General features: G+C 27.9%; 4 protein-coding genes across 8 annotated transcripts; 2 read left to right on the top strand and 2 right to left on the bottom strand.

The window, feature by feature from the left end:
• Positions 1–474: 474 nt before the first annotated feature.
• Positions 475–3,239, bottom strand: LOC124426911 (protein phosphatase inhibitor 2-like). The gene is made up of 4 exons (XM_046969170.1): positions 2,995–3,239; positions 2,182–2,352; positions 1,913–2,001; positions 475–1,735 (listed from the first exon to the last, which is right to left on the bottom strand). Exons 1-4 carry the CDS (start codon positions 3,072–3,074, stop codon positions 1,518–1,520), a joined length of 558 nt encoding a protein of 185 aa, XP_046825126.1. The 5' UTR covers positions 3,075–3,239; the 3' UTR covers positions 475–1,517.
• Positions 3,240–3,941: 702 nt separating this feature from the next.
• On the bottom strand, positions 3,942–7,605 carry LOC124426792 (protein CREBRF homolog). Of its 4 annotated transcripts, none has more exons than XM_046968906.1 (6): positions 6,864–7,605; positions 6,024–6,676; positions 5,478–5,894; positions 4,889–5,383; positions 4,622–4,744; positions 3,942–4,549 (listed from the first exon to the last, which is right to left on the bottom strand). In XM_046968906.1, the coding sequence occupies exons 2-6, from the start codon at positions 6,664–6,666 to the stop codon at positions 4,455–4,457; spliced, it is 1,773 nt and encodes a 590-aa protein (XP_046824862.1). In that variant the 5' UTR covers positions 6,667–6,676; positions 6,864–7,605; the 3' UTR covers positions 3,942–4,454. The 4 variants fall into 4 exon arrangements, with proteins under 4 accessions (XP_046824862.1, XP_046824864.1, XP_046824863.1 ...); XM_046968908.1 differs by having other exon boundaries at positions 6,024–6,611; XM_046968907.1 differs by having other exon boundaries at positions 6,868–7,605.
• A 469-nt stretch (positions 7,606–8,074) lies between these two features.
• LOC124426791 (putative uncharacterized protein DDB_G0293878) lies at positions 8,075–11,477 on the top strand. 2 transcript variants are annotated; one of them, XM_046968904.1, is made up of 4 exons: positions 8,075–8,474; positions 8,551–10,613; positions 10,723–11,009; positions 11,089–11,477. In XM_046968904.1, the coding sequence occupies exons 1-4, from the start codon at positions 8,400–8,402 to the stop codon at positions 11,256–11,258; spliced, it is 2,595 nt and encodes an 864-aa protein (XP_046824860.1). In that variant the 5' UTR covers positions 8,075–8,399; the 3' UTR covers positions 11,259–11,477. The 2 variants fall into 2 exon arrangements, with proteins under 2 accessions (XP_046824860.1, XP_046824861.1); XM_046968905.1 differs by lacking the exon at positions 11,089–11,477 and having other exon boundaries at positions 10,728–10,870.
• A 94-nt stretch (positions 11,478–11,571) lies between these two features.
• LOC124426811 (cAMP-inducible prespore protein D7-like) lies at positions 11,572–12,950 on the top strand. The gene is made up of 3 exons (XM_046968949.1): positions 11,572–12,124; positions 12,212–12,426; positions 12,487–12,950. Exons 1-3 carry the CDS (start codon positions 11,808–11,810, stop codon positions 12,936–12,938), a joined length of 984 nt encoding a protein of 327 aa, XP_046824905.1. The 5' UTR covers positions 11,572–11,807; the 3' UTR covers positions 12,939–12,950.
• The last annotated feature ends 390 nt before the right edge of the window (positions 12,951–13,340 follow it).

The raw sequence follows: 13,340 nt of genomic DNA, 5'->3' as shown, positions 1-13,340 counted from the left end.
TGTCGGTCTTTATCTAATTTTATTATATTATGACTACAAAGCTTTTGTACATAATTTCATTAAATCAATAAAATTTTATTGTAGTTTTATGTAAACATTCTGAAGAATTTATGAAACTTTTTCAATTTTTTTTTTTTTTATAATCTATTTCAAATGAATCTCTCTAAATATGTAAACAATATAATTTTCTTGTTATCTTCTAAAAATAATGGCAATTAATTTTTGCAAAACCAAAAAAAACATCTTTTAGGCAGTATTTAATATATAATTAAAATTAATTTTTTCCTTAATTTACATAAAATAATTCACACATAAATTGCGAAATGTTATTAGATCTTTAGTTGCAATTTTTTTTTTGTTTTTAATACACCTGTAGCATAAAAAAAACGTATAATATTATATATATATATATATATATATATATATAATATATATATTATGTGTAATAAAATTCAATAAAAAGATAAGAAGGAATAATTGTTAATTAATTTATTTATCTTTGGATAATACATCTTTTGTTTCCTATGCATGGCAATTGTTAATGTAGTTAATAAGCATACTATAAAATAGCTTAAAATTTATTTGCAATAGTTTCGCGCAACTTTCATCGAATTCATCACTTTCGTTTATGGAAACAATTAAAATCTAATGTAAAAGATATATTATCAGCATCTTTATTGATTACTATCACTGTAATAAACTGTAATAAAAATGTATCTAATTATCAGACGGATATATTGTACAATATATTGTTATTTGACTTCAAAAGGAATGGCAACTCTAATAATATATATGCATACACTTTCTTCGTATTAGTCACAATCATATATCTCGTTTTAAAAGCTATGCTACGTTTAATACGTTACTTCTAATTACATACTTCAGTCCATTGTTACATTCAATGGCTTATGTCTATTTAATATATATAAGAACGATTATAATCATTGTAGTATGGAATACATGATTAAATTTAATTGCATTCTTCTCAAAATTTATGTATTCCTTTCTATTCAATACTGCACACGTAAATTTGTACTAATCTTGACACGAGGTTGGTAATGGTTGTTAAATGTAATTTAATTACAATGATGCAATGTTATATTATTTCTATTATGCATAGCAACATAAAAAACCAAAATGTAATATTCTAATAAATATGAGTCATTTTAAATGCACGATAATTCAAATTATAATTTCAATTGTACATATATACAAAATTATTATCACAAAAATGCCTAATTTATAATAGTAGTCATTACACTGAAATGTATATATATATATATATATATACATATACATATACATATACATATATAATTAGTATAAAACGAATAATTATGTAAAGAATTATCAAATAATAATGATTCTTGATCGAATTTTAATATATATTAAAAGATGTAACTAATCATTAACATACTGAAACTAAGAAATTATAAAAGTCCGTTATATTTATTTACAAATGATGACATAAAACTATCTATGATATAAAATTGGATTACTAAAGATTTGTTTGTTATTTATTTGTTTTCCCTTCTCTTACAGGACGGCATGCACTTAAAACGTGTTTTAAATGCGTTCTCTTCTCCCGACGATGTATCGCTGTCAATTTTATTTTCCACTTCATCATCCTCATCTTCGTCTTCATCTTGTTCCAAAAGCTGTTTACGTGCTAGTTGAACAGCATGCCATTCACGATAATGACCTTTCCTTTTTGCTTCAAATGCTTTCCTCTTTTCTATAATTAAAGCATGTTATATTGCAAAATAAAAATAATGACAATTAAAAATTTTTGTCCTTCAAATAAGTTTTGCATTATTATTATTATTATTATTATTATTATTATTATATTAGATAATATTCCTTTATTAAATAAATCTTCTAACAAGATTTTAACTTAAGAAGATTGCTTCACCTCTTTCCTCTGGTGTTTCTTCATCTTCTTCATCCTCCTCTTCCTCACTTTGTTCTTCAAAAACTTTTGGTTTAGTACCTTCAGCTAATCTAAATATTTATAAACAATTTTTAACAATTTCTAAGATATACTTCATTAATTGTCTCAAATTAATAAAAATGTTATAATTACATAAAATATAAGATGATAGCCTTTTATCAATAATTTACTATTTTATAGCAATGAACTTAAACGATATACATATATATATGCATCAATTGAACACTCACTTTGCTGCAATGGCAACAGAGTCTAATTCATCGAATTCATGTTCACTGCCAAGGCCTTCATAATTATATGGGGTTTTAGGTTCCTCTATTTTCATATGGCCATAATCTTTCTCAGGCGGATGAAGAGTTGCAATAATATTCATTTCATCCCATTTTGTTTCTTTACTTGGTCTAAGTAAAATAAAAAAATAATATACAAATGTTCCAATCCTATTAAATTTTATAAAAATATAATAATTATATATATACAACATATAATATATTATTATATTGTATATTATATAATATACTATATATATAAATATATATATATATATATAATGTATATATATAAAATATTTTTTGTAATACGTAAAATTCAGGGATGCTGTACTCGTACATGTTATATTTTTATTATTATTTATTATGTATTATTATATCGATTAAATAATTCATGGATTTATATAACGTAATATATATTTTTAATAAACTAGTGCAATAATCATAAATCATCTAATTTCGATGATTTTAATTTAAATGACGTATGTATCAACTATGGAGGATGCATACAAAATATATAATTCTTTTTCAATATTATTATTTTTAATATTTAGTTATTGAAAATTTTTAATTTTTTTCCTGTATTTAAAATTTGAACAAGTATAATAATTGGGTATAATATATATATACATATATATATATATATATGTATATATATATACACAATGTAAACTTGTTCTGTCCATTTTAGTCATGCAAAGAAAATTTTCTGTGAGATCATCTTTTTAATTTTACAAAGTGACGATATAAATGTATAATATAATAAATGATTACCTAGGCGCCTCTGGATTATCGAAGCTACTGGACGTTTTCAAGATTCCTTTGGAAGGCCGTTTCGACAGATTTTCTGCCATTATTTTTGAATAGAAATAATCACTTACGGTATTTTTCGCATAATCGGCATAGTTACTTTGAAATTTGATTCACACTGAATAACCTCACTTCGTACACACCGCATATAAACGCACAAACACTAGCACCGTTTCTGCTTTATCGTCATCATTCCTATCGTATATTAAAATATATGTATAATAGTTTTACGCAGCAAATGTTTAATACTATAATCCTCAACCAATCATTTTTCAACGATATTCAAACGATAAGAATGAACCAATAGAAATCATCCTTTAAGCGAGCAAAGCTTCAAGATTATTTGTTTATTGTACGATTTTTTTTTTTTTTTTTTTTTTTTTTTTAAAGGAAATGTATTGCTTTAAGATAAAAAAAACAATAATTCAAGAATATATTTTTTCGTCGTAGAAAAGTAATTCGATTGTCACCTAATCGATAATAGTTTTTTTTTTCTTTTTTTTTTTTTTTTTTTTTTTTTTTCCATGAATATCAACGATCAAACTTACAAATAGGATTTAATAATAATATATAGCTAATTTAATATATGCAAAGGATAATATTCTTTGATTATATAATATGTTGCAGAACAGATGTTATTCAAGGTATTAATATTATTCGTAATTATTGCTTCTCCTTTAAAAAAAAAAAAAAAGAAATCGACAAAGCAGATGTCTTTTTTTTTTTTTTTAAATTTTCATAAAGATATAAACATACGTTTTCATGCCCCTGCTTGATAAACTATTGTTCTTTTTTTTTCTTTTTTTCTAAAAAGTGCTATATGTATATATGCGTACATACATAAATATATGTAATTACGTGATCAAATTTACAATAATTTATACAGGAAAAAAAATAGTTATATTCGACTGTTACAGAGAATAAAAGAATTTTATTACAGGGTACTTCATCGAGTGGTCAATTTTACTGCATAAATAAGGTACATCGTTCCTGTTTGATTAAGATTAAAAAAATAGTATGTACAGTTGAACCAATACTATATACAATAACAAAGAACACAGTCTTTAACAAAATGAAGATAGTATCATATTATAAAAGCTGAGTACACAAAATTATCGGTTCTGCGATTTTCTTAAGAATATGAATTTCTACCTGTAATTATAACATAGCGATTATATTTATTCACATTAATCAATAAATTAACAATAGTTCCTTAGCGCATTTTCACAAAAACAAAATGAAGCTGTTTTAATGTAAAAGTATAATTTCTCGTTCGCTCTCTCTCTCTCTCTCTCTCTCGCTCTCTCTCTCTCTCTCTCTCTCTCTCTCTATCTTTCTCTCAATCTTCTGTACATAAGTATAAACATAAAGTTGATGTAAAAAAAAAAAAAAAAAAAAAAAAAAGAAAAAAAAATTCGTTTATATTAAAAATCATCAATGCCACCATCAGGCACTCCTGCTTTGACCTTGTCTAACACTTTATTGACAAATTCTGTAGAGTGATTTGCTATGCGTATCTCTGTAATAGGAAATATGATATTAGGATATCAATATTTTTTTCATGTATATAATTATGTTAAGTTATACTAACTGGTGGCCAATTTGCAATATTTTTCCATTTGTCTTGTTAGTTCTTCCTGATTTTCAGGATTAGGTTCCGTTAGTTTAGCAGCTAAAGTTTGTTTTGCTTGTGATATACCTTGGATCAATCGTCCTATGATAAAAAAGCATATCATTCAAAGTAATGATTAGATATATATTTGTATACACATATACACATGTATAGACAAAGTGAAGCTTATATATATATATATATATTTTTTTTTTTTTAAATAAATCAGAACTATCTTTACTCAACTGTGCTCTTGTTCAAGACCATGTAACTTTATTTTATTAGCTTCATGTTGAGCTTTTTTCTTAAGACGACATGCGCGCGATGCTAATTTATTTTTTTCTTTCCGCGTTTTAGGCCTCGCTGTGAAAGGCAATTCAGAAACAGGAGTCATATCGTTTATAACCCGTGAGAGCTTATCTAATTCTTTGCCAATGCTAAAAAGTTTTCGTGGATTTGGTGTAAGATCATTGCCATCTCCTTTACGTGCTTTACCACTGTGCTTGATTCCTCTGAGAGCACAATGAGGACTGAATACAGGATCTGTAGCTTCGTTCAAAACATGAGGATCTTCCAGTCGTGTTCTCGCAACTAAACGCTGACCTTTTGGACCCTTTGCTTGAACATTATATTGCCAAAAATATCTTTCCTTTTTACTGTGTCTACTTTCTCTTCCTATATCTGCTGTATCACCTCCTACACTAACATTACTTTGGTCTTCTCCATCGCTACCACCAGTATCTGTAAAAAAAAGCTTTATTATATTTCTTTATATATATATATATATATATATATATATATAGTATGATGCAATTTTTAATGTATATTTGAATACCATTATCACTGCTGTAATCATCATAATGATCACTGTCATCATCACTGTCTTCATATCCTTCATCATGACTAAGGGGATCTAAATAACAAAGTGGGTCTGGACTTAGAGCACCACCAGTGCTTAGACTACTTGTAGATCCTGCTTCAACTAGACTAAGACTGCCAGTACTTAAGAGATGTTGTCGTGGTTCTCTATGAGCCCAAATTTGTTCTAATCCCATGGATTGTGTTGGTGCAGACATAGAGAGCCTAGAAACCTTAGGTTTACCACTTATACCAGACGCTGTATCAATTTGGCTAGTTACTGGAGTATTAAATGAATTTTCGTTTCGTTTCATTAATAATTCGTGGAGAGTAGAAGGACCAGTTGATCTTGTTGCCGTATGAGGAGAAGTCGAAGAACTTGCTGTAGAACTACCTATGAAGTATCAGCAAATAACAATTATATAAAAAATGAATAATGAATGTAAATAAAATTTTGTGATAAAATAAAAAAAAAAGAAAAAATAAAAAAAAAAGGAAAAAAAAATAAAAAATGTATACACACCTGCAATATTGCTAGTTCCTGGACTGGTAAAAACAGGAGGACTGACACCTTCAAAATTATCTGTTATATTTATATCTCTATTCAATGTAAATCCACTAGTATTTGTATATGTTGGGCAACTTTTGAATGCAGTTCCAGTTTGTGGAAAGCTACTGGATGCAAATCCAGGTCCATTACTATTAAACAAAGAAGAACCACCAGAAGGAATAACATTGGGTCCGATCCTTAAAGGTTGAATGTATTCCTCTGGCAATAATAAATCATCAAAATTTAAATCTCCTAATAGTGTATCGTCATTGGCATTTAATTCAGCAAGCGTAGGTCCTTGTATAAGATCTGCTTTATCAACTTGGAATATATCATCATCGTCCATTTTAAATGATATATCCAATTGATCTGGATCCATTTTGAAGGGAGATTCAACATGCTCTGGCCTATTACTCCAAGTAGATGTTTGAAGAGGAGAAGGAGAAAATTGGTCGTATATACCTCTTGTTCCTCTATGTCCTCCAGGTATTGGAACAGAGGCAGAAGATGGACCCATTTCTTGTGGAGGTTCATGTTTCACTATACTATCCATTGTGTTATCTTTAATATCCAATAAAAGTTCTGGATAACTAATATCTCCCATTTGCGAAACCATATATGTTTCACTGTACCAACATAAATGTTTTGCATTTGTAGAAACTTTAAACTTTTGAGATGTTCATATCTATATATATATATATATATATAATGTTTGTGTATGTATGTGTGTGTGTGTGTGTGTATCATATACGCACGCGCGCGCGCGCGCACGTATATGTATATATATATAAATACAATATAAACAATAAATACCTACGTTACTCGAGCCTGTTGTTTTGTTTATTTATATACACACAAAAACAATAATAGTTCTTTCACATTTGAGTAGATGATTAAAAGAGAATGTATAATATATTGCTATTAAACCACTTGAAAATTTCACTCATTTAATCGATCTTTTGTAAAAGGGGCGGAAAAAAAAAGAAAAGGAAAAAGAAGAAAAAGAAAGAGAAAAAGAAAAAGAAAATGACAGATAGGAAATAAAGCTCAATGGAAACATCTGTGTAAAAGCATAACTTTCGTTAAATTCAATTAATATAACAAGCGCATGTCTAAACACGCGTGGTCGGGGACGCGCGGATTAATAACACTTTACGATGTAAATATTCGTGCGTAATGTTCTACGAATTCACTAATATTCAATAATATCAAACATTGCCCATGTAATAATCCCGAACACTGGTTTACACAGTCTATTAGACAGTCCGCGTGAATGTCTAGTTGATCGGTTTACATACTGGACCCTCTACATTTACGATATCCACGCACAATGACCATGACTTTCGTCAGCAAGTATTTTCTTCTATAACCGAGAACATCGCAAGTAGATATACATTTTCCTTTTTCAAATGATATCTATAATTTTTGTTTAACGAAAAATAAAGAATATAAAAATTAATAATAAAATCATTTGACACTTAATATCGTCCAATACACTTTAGAAAATAATACATTAGCAAGCCTTCTCAGACAAGGGTTTGTTATTGTTTTGCAGTGAGATCGTGAGCAAAATATTACTGAGGTTTGCATAAATGAGAAAAGGTCACATGATATGTAAACGGATAATCGCAATATTGTTGGTCAATCAAGGGACAAACCAACGTTTCTTATTTAGGGAATTTACATTTATTTTTGACCATACGACATTATCTACCTATCAGAGAATATTTAGGTGTGATTCATCACGTATATTCTTCTATATTTCATACGTTATTGGTTGAATATAATCGATCGTACGATTAACTAACATTGATTTCATAGCATGGCATTCTTTCTTCTTCTTTATTGTTGTTTTTTTTTCTTTTTTCTTTTCTTTTCTTGTTCCCTTTTTTTTTTTTCTTTTTAGCACATTTATTTATGTAACAATATTTCAAATAAAAGTTTAAATGTTACTGATACGTACTTTCGCGATAAGTATCTATCTATCGTTTTTTATTTGTCGAACTTTTAATAAAATCGCGATATCGATATACGAATAAAAATTCGAATAAAATTTGATCGTTACTGATATTAAATTTTTATTGTAATTCATTTTGAAATTCAAAAAAGAAATTCTTATTCGATAGAATTTAAATTGATCTATCTACCAATCACATTGATGCTATAAAGCTTAACGATTTCGCGCGGGACATTAATCTTCTGACAGTGAAATTTTAATATACGTTATGGTTTGGCGTTATCGAGTATACGTTATTTGAAATATTTCTTACACGATATATATTATAATAAAAGTTGAAGAAAGAGGTATTATTTGAATTATTTAATATTGTTACTTTAAACGATTAAAATATGCAACGTCAATTTAATAATGATGTAGAAGAATTTGAGCCGAGAATTACACCTAAGCCTGCAACGAAAGTTGAGGTACATTCATTTTCATATTTTAACTTTAATATTTCTTCGATACTTTATATAAATAGATAAAACATGTCGTATGTAGAATTTTGCAGTTTCATCGGTGCCAGAAGTGTCTCTTATTTTTGATAAACCTTCAGAGAATAGGAATCCGAAGTCTGACATCTCTGTTTCTCCTTCTTTTAACAAACATGCATCGTATGCTTCTTGGAGACAATATAATTTTTCTAAAACTCCCAATTACAAGATCGATGAGATTGACAATTCACATAAAGTCCAACATGATTATAAATATAATCCTGTAACCTCTTTACAAAGTATTGATAGAAGTAATGATTCATGTGGTAACGGTAATAAAATCTTAAAGAAAGATATGCATGTTCATAAAAGAGAACAAGATCATATAAGGTCACGTACACCACATAATTATCCATTTAATACCACATGTGCGACATTGCATAATCCTAATAAAGATTATTCTGACTACAATGAGAGGACAAGACTATTAAGTAATTCTAAACAAGATTTCAATACTTATAATGATCATCATAATCATAACACAAATACACCCTATGTTTCTACAAATAAAAAAGATTTGGTTCTTCAAAATTGTATGCAAACGCAGGTCAATGTAAATAATACAGAGAATCATCCAAATGTGCATAATTTAACTACTCCAAATGTTTTTTCTAATAATAAATTTCCTTCAATGTCACATCATCCAAGCTATCCATATCAATATTTTGACATGAGTACATATCCTTTTCCACCATTTTATCCAATGCACCATCATAATACGGATAATCATGAAACAATCAAAAATTTGTTGCAACTAGTTAATACACAAAGTGAACAAATTCAATCTTTACAATCGCAAGTAGATAATCTTTTAAAAATGCAGAAAGATATTTTAATGGACAAAAAGAAATGTGTCTGTTCAACTCAAACGGTACAACAAAATGGATACATTCATGCAGGAACTATTGATACTTCCAATTATCAAACAACTCCAAATCAAAAAGTTAAAAGAAATGCCTGTCAAAGTACCTCTGTTATAGAAAGAAATGTAGAAAATAGTAAAGATATTAGAATTATAAATCAACCAGAACTTATTCTGTCAGAGCAGCATGCAGAGAAAGGTGTAATGGAACAACAAGTATCTATTGGTGTGATGACAAGTTTTGAATTTACGGTTCAAAATAATCCTATTGTAGTGGACTATGAAAATCTTCAAAAGGATGAAATACAGAATGACGTTATAAATAGACAAAATAATAAACATTTGCAGGAGACTTGTGAAACATTGAAAAGAAATAAAAATTGTTTTACAAGACTTCCTGTTGGACAGTTGGAAAATATAGTTGAAGATTCTGAAAGTTATTTATCCTCTAGTCAACCACAAAGTAGTAATTTTAATGTAAGTTGTTCAATGAAAGATATGCAAGAAAAGAGAAATCATGTAGATATTCAAAATGCACGAAATGTTCCTGTAGAAAGAATAAATGGATCATCTCAATCAAATAAAGATATATTTCAAAATTCTAATAAATTGAATGCACAAAAGCAAACATATTCGCCAATAAATTATGAAAAACAAAGAACAAAAAAGGAAGATATAAAAAGACTTACTAAAGATGCAGGATTTTCTCCTTATAATTACGAGCACTGTATAACAAATGATGTACTTAATGATCCAAAAGAATATACAGAAGCAAAGAATGAAAACAGATGTGATAAGTCTGATGGTTTTGCTAAAACACATAAACGCGTAGAAGATAGTTTGGTGCTAAGTGGTGGTGATTTTAAAATAACTGAAATGGCTCCTGTAACACCTGAACCAAGTATTCATGTTGATATGCAAGAATATTCTAGCGATGAAGAAAGTGATAAGATTAAACGAACTTCCAAAGTTGGATGGACTTTTTATAATAATGTCTTAGGGCAAGTGAATCAAATTTTACAGAATTCATCGACTGTGGATACTAGTGATCCAAAGGATGTAAAAACAAGAAACAATGTAGAACAAGATGATAATGAAAATAAAACAATATTAGACACTGTTAAGGTTGCCACTTTAGAACAATTACGAAAACTTGGTATTAGTTTAGTGGATAAGCCCGAATCCAGAGAAAAAAATGGTACAAGAAAGTATGTATTTTTCTGTGAAATCTTATAGATTTATTTATAAATAAGATATCATTATTAATTTATTTTTATTAATTGTATACAATATATTTTTATAATATTGTTTTTGTAGAGTAGAATTTGATTCGTCATTTTATCCACGATTGGACTATCAAGCAAATATTACTCGTGCTACAAGTGGTATTACTGAAACAAATACAAGTATGCACATGAAAGCATTAGCATTAAAATATCTAAGCGATGAACAGCTTGCTGAATTAACAACACAAAAACAGGGATCTACATCATTAAAACAAGTTATGTTAAGTAATATGCAAGGAACTAACTTATCATTTGCTACAATGCGTTATTTAGAAAGATATCAGTTGCTTCCAGGAAAAAATAATGTACAAATTGAAGGTAAAGGATTTATATTTTTCAAATTGTAATCTACAAATTTTAACAATTCAGAGACAATGACAAATACTATCCTTTGCAGATGATAATGTAATGTGCCTGGAAGGATCACCAAAAGCAGATCTGAAAATAGGAAACATTAAACATAGTCCAATAACGCAACAATATCCGTACGCACAAATGTCTCGGACCAATTGTCCTAATAAGATATTAGATATATCAACATTGAAGCAAATGCCTAAACTTTTATAAATATATGAATTTATGTAATTTATTGAATTTCTTTAGAAAGTGAAAATTCCAATAATTATATTTTTATATAAGCTTATGCTTCCTAAAACCTGGTGCAGAATAATTTTAATATTTTTATAGATGTACAAATATATATTTTACATATATGCATAAGTAATAATAATATTTTATATTAGAACATAGCAATTATTAGAATATCAATGTTATCAAAGTTAATGATTTTTTTTTTCTTGTACTGAATAAAATATACGACTTAGTAATAAAAAGTAAACAGAAACGAAATTCATTATAATTTTGCAGTTATCGTTTTAAATTGACTTATTTTTCCTATATATGTATGTGTATATATATGTGTATATATATATATATATATATATACATAAATTAGATCTAGATTTTTTTATCTTACAAAAACAAGAGAGTAACAAAAACAAATCGAGTATTTTATGATCAAGACCGAATTTAACTATTGACACGATAAAAATTTTTAGATAAGTAATATAATGTTTTTTTAATATAAAAAAAGAACAAAAATCAAGAATATTCCTAATGGAAAACGAGTGTGTTTCTTTATCAGAGATACAAACGGACAGATCCTTCAGTAGTAGGACCTCTGTTAATGATTCTGAGAACAGAAACGAAAGTTCAGAGGATTATGAAAATGAACATAATCAAAAGGTTCAGGACGACCTTAATTTAAACTTAGATCTTCAAAATGTAGAGACTACTGAAAAAGGTGATATTTTATACGACAATACATATGAAAAACTATCGGCTGTCTTAGAACAATCAGAGAATTCTCTATCAATGAATAAAAATTACGAAGAGTTCGATGACAACGAAAATGAGGAATCTAAATATATAGAGTACTTATTATATCATAAAAAGTATTTTAATTGTAAATAATTGTTATAAGTGATCGTTGATATTTTATTAATTCTTTATATTTTCAGTCGTGCTCTTCGGGAACGTATTAATTCGTTAAACGAATTGATGATGTATTTGAGAGAGGAATTAAAAAAAGAAGTTACTCTTTGGAGAAAAGAAAGGGAAGAGTTTCAATTATTGAGAGAGCAAAGCGATATTTTTGCATTAGAGGAAGCTACTGCAGCTGCACGTGCAGCTGCAGCTGCATATGCAGCCGAATCTCCTCTTTCTAATGATATAGGTAATGAAACATGATACATAATTTTACAATGAATATTATTATAATGTATGATTTTTATAGATTATATTATTGATGTAACATCGGAGAAAGCATTAACGGAGCTTACAATATTAGAATATGAGAAGAAACTTGCAAAATATCAGGATACATTAGCATTAGCTCAAGCAGAGAAACGTTATAATATGCATCGTCAAGTAGTTGCCAAAGCTTATGCACGGAGATTGGCAGAAATTGAACAACTTTGTAACGAAGAATTGAAAAAGATTCAACAAAATGCAAGTAATCTTCAACCGCTTAGAGAAATGATGTCTCAATGGTATACCGTTAATAGAAATCATGGGGATACAGCACAAGAATATAATTTCAATGTAGCAGAAAACAAAAATAATGCAGCTTGCACGATAACGGAATATTCTAATTTTCATCTAATCAATGCAGAAGCAAATATGATACCAGAGATCTTAGTGACTAGACTTAACAATGACGATTTATCTAAAGGCGACAAATCTTAAAAAGATTTTCTAAATCTTTTAATATGTATTGTAAATCAATTTTATATGATTGTTTATTAATAAGATGAAACAGATATGTCTCATTATTAGATCGACGATAAACTTGTAAAACGATTATTTTTATTATGACATTATAATGAAATTTTAAAGTTTTTTTTTCTTTTTCATTATCCTCGAGGAAATGACAAGCGAATTATTTTAATATTAAGAAGAATACAATAAAAATCAAGGAGTAAAGAAAAAAAAATAAAAAGAAAATGTTTCAATGATCGACGATCGTTTATCAAACAAATTCTTTTCGATACGGATCTCCCTTCAGAATGAACGAGTCAATCGTTTATTACTACCGCTCAATTTGTTGTCTTGTCAAAAATGAGAATACACGTTCTTACGATCATGCAT

Source organism: Vespa crabro, chromosome 9, assembly GCF_910589235.1.
Source record: "Vespa crabro chromosome 9, iyVesCrab1.2, whole genome shotgun sequence".
In the NCBI taxonomy this organism is placed as follows: Eukaryota; Metazoa; Arthropoda; class Insecta; order Hymenoptera; family Vespidae; genus Vespa; species Vespa crabro.
Note: the sequence above shows the minus strand (reverse complement) of the source record. Positions and strands in the feature narration are given on the sequence as shown.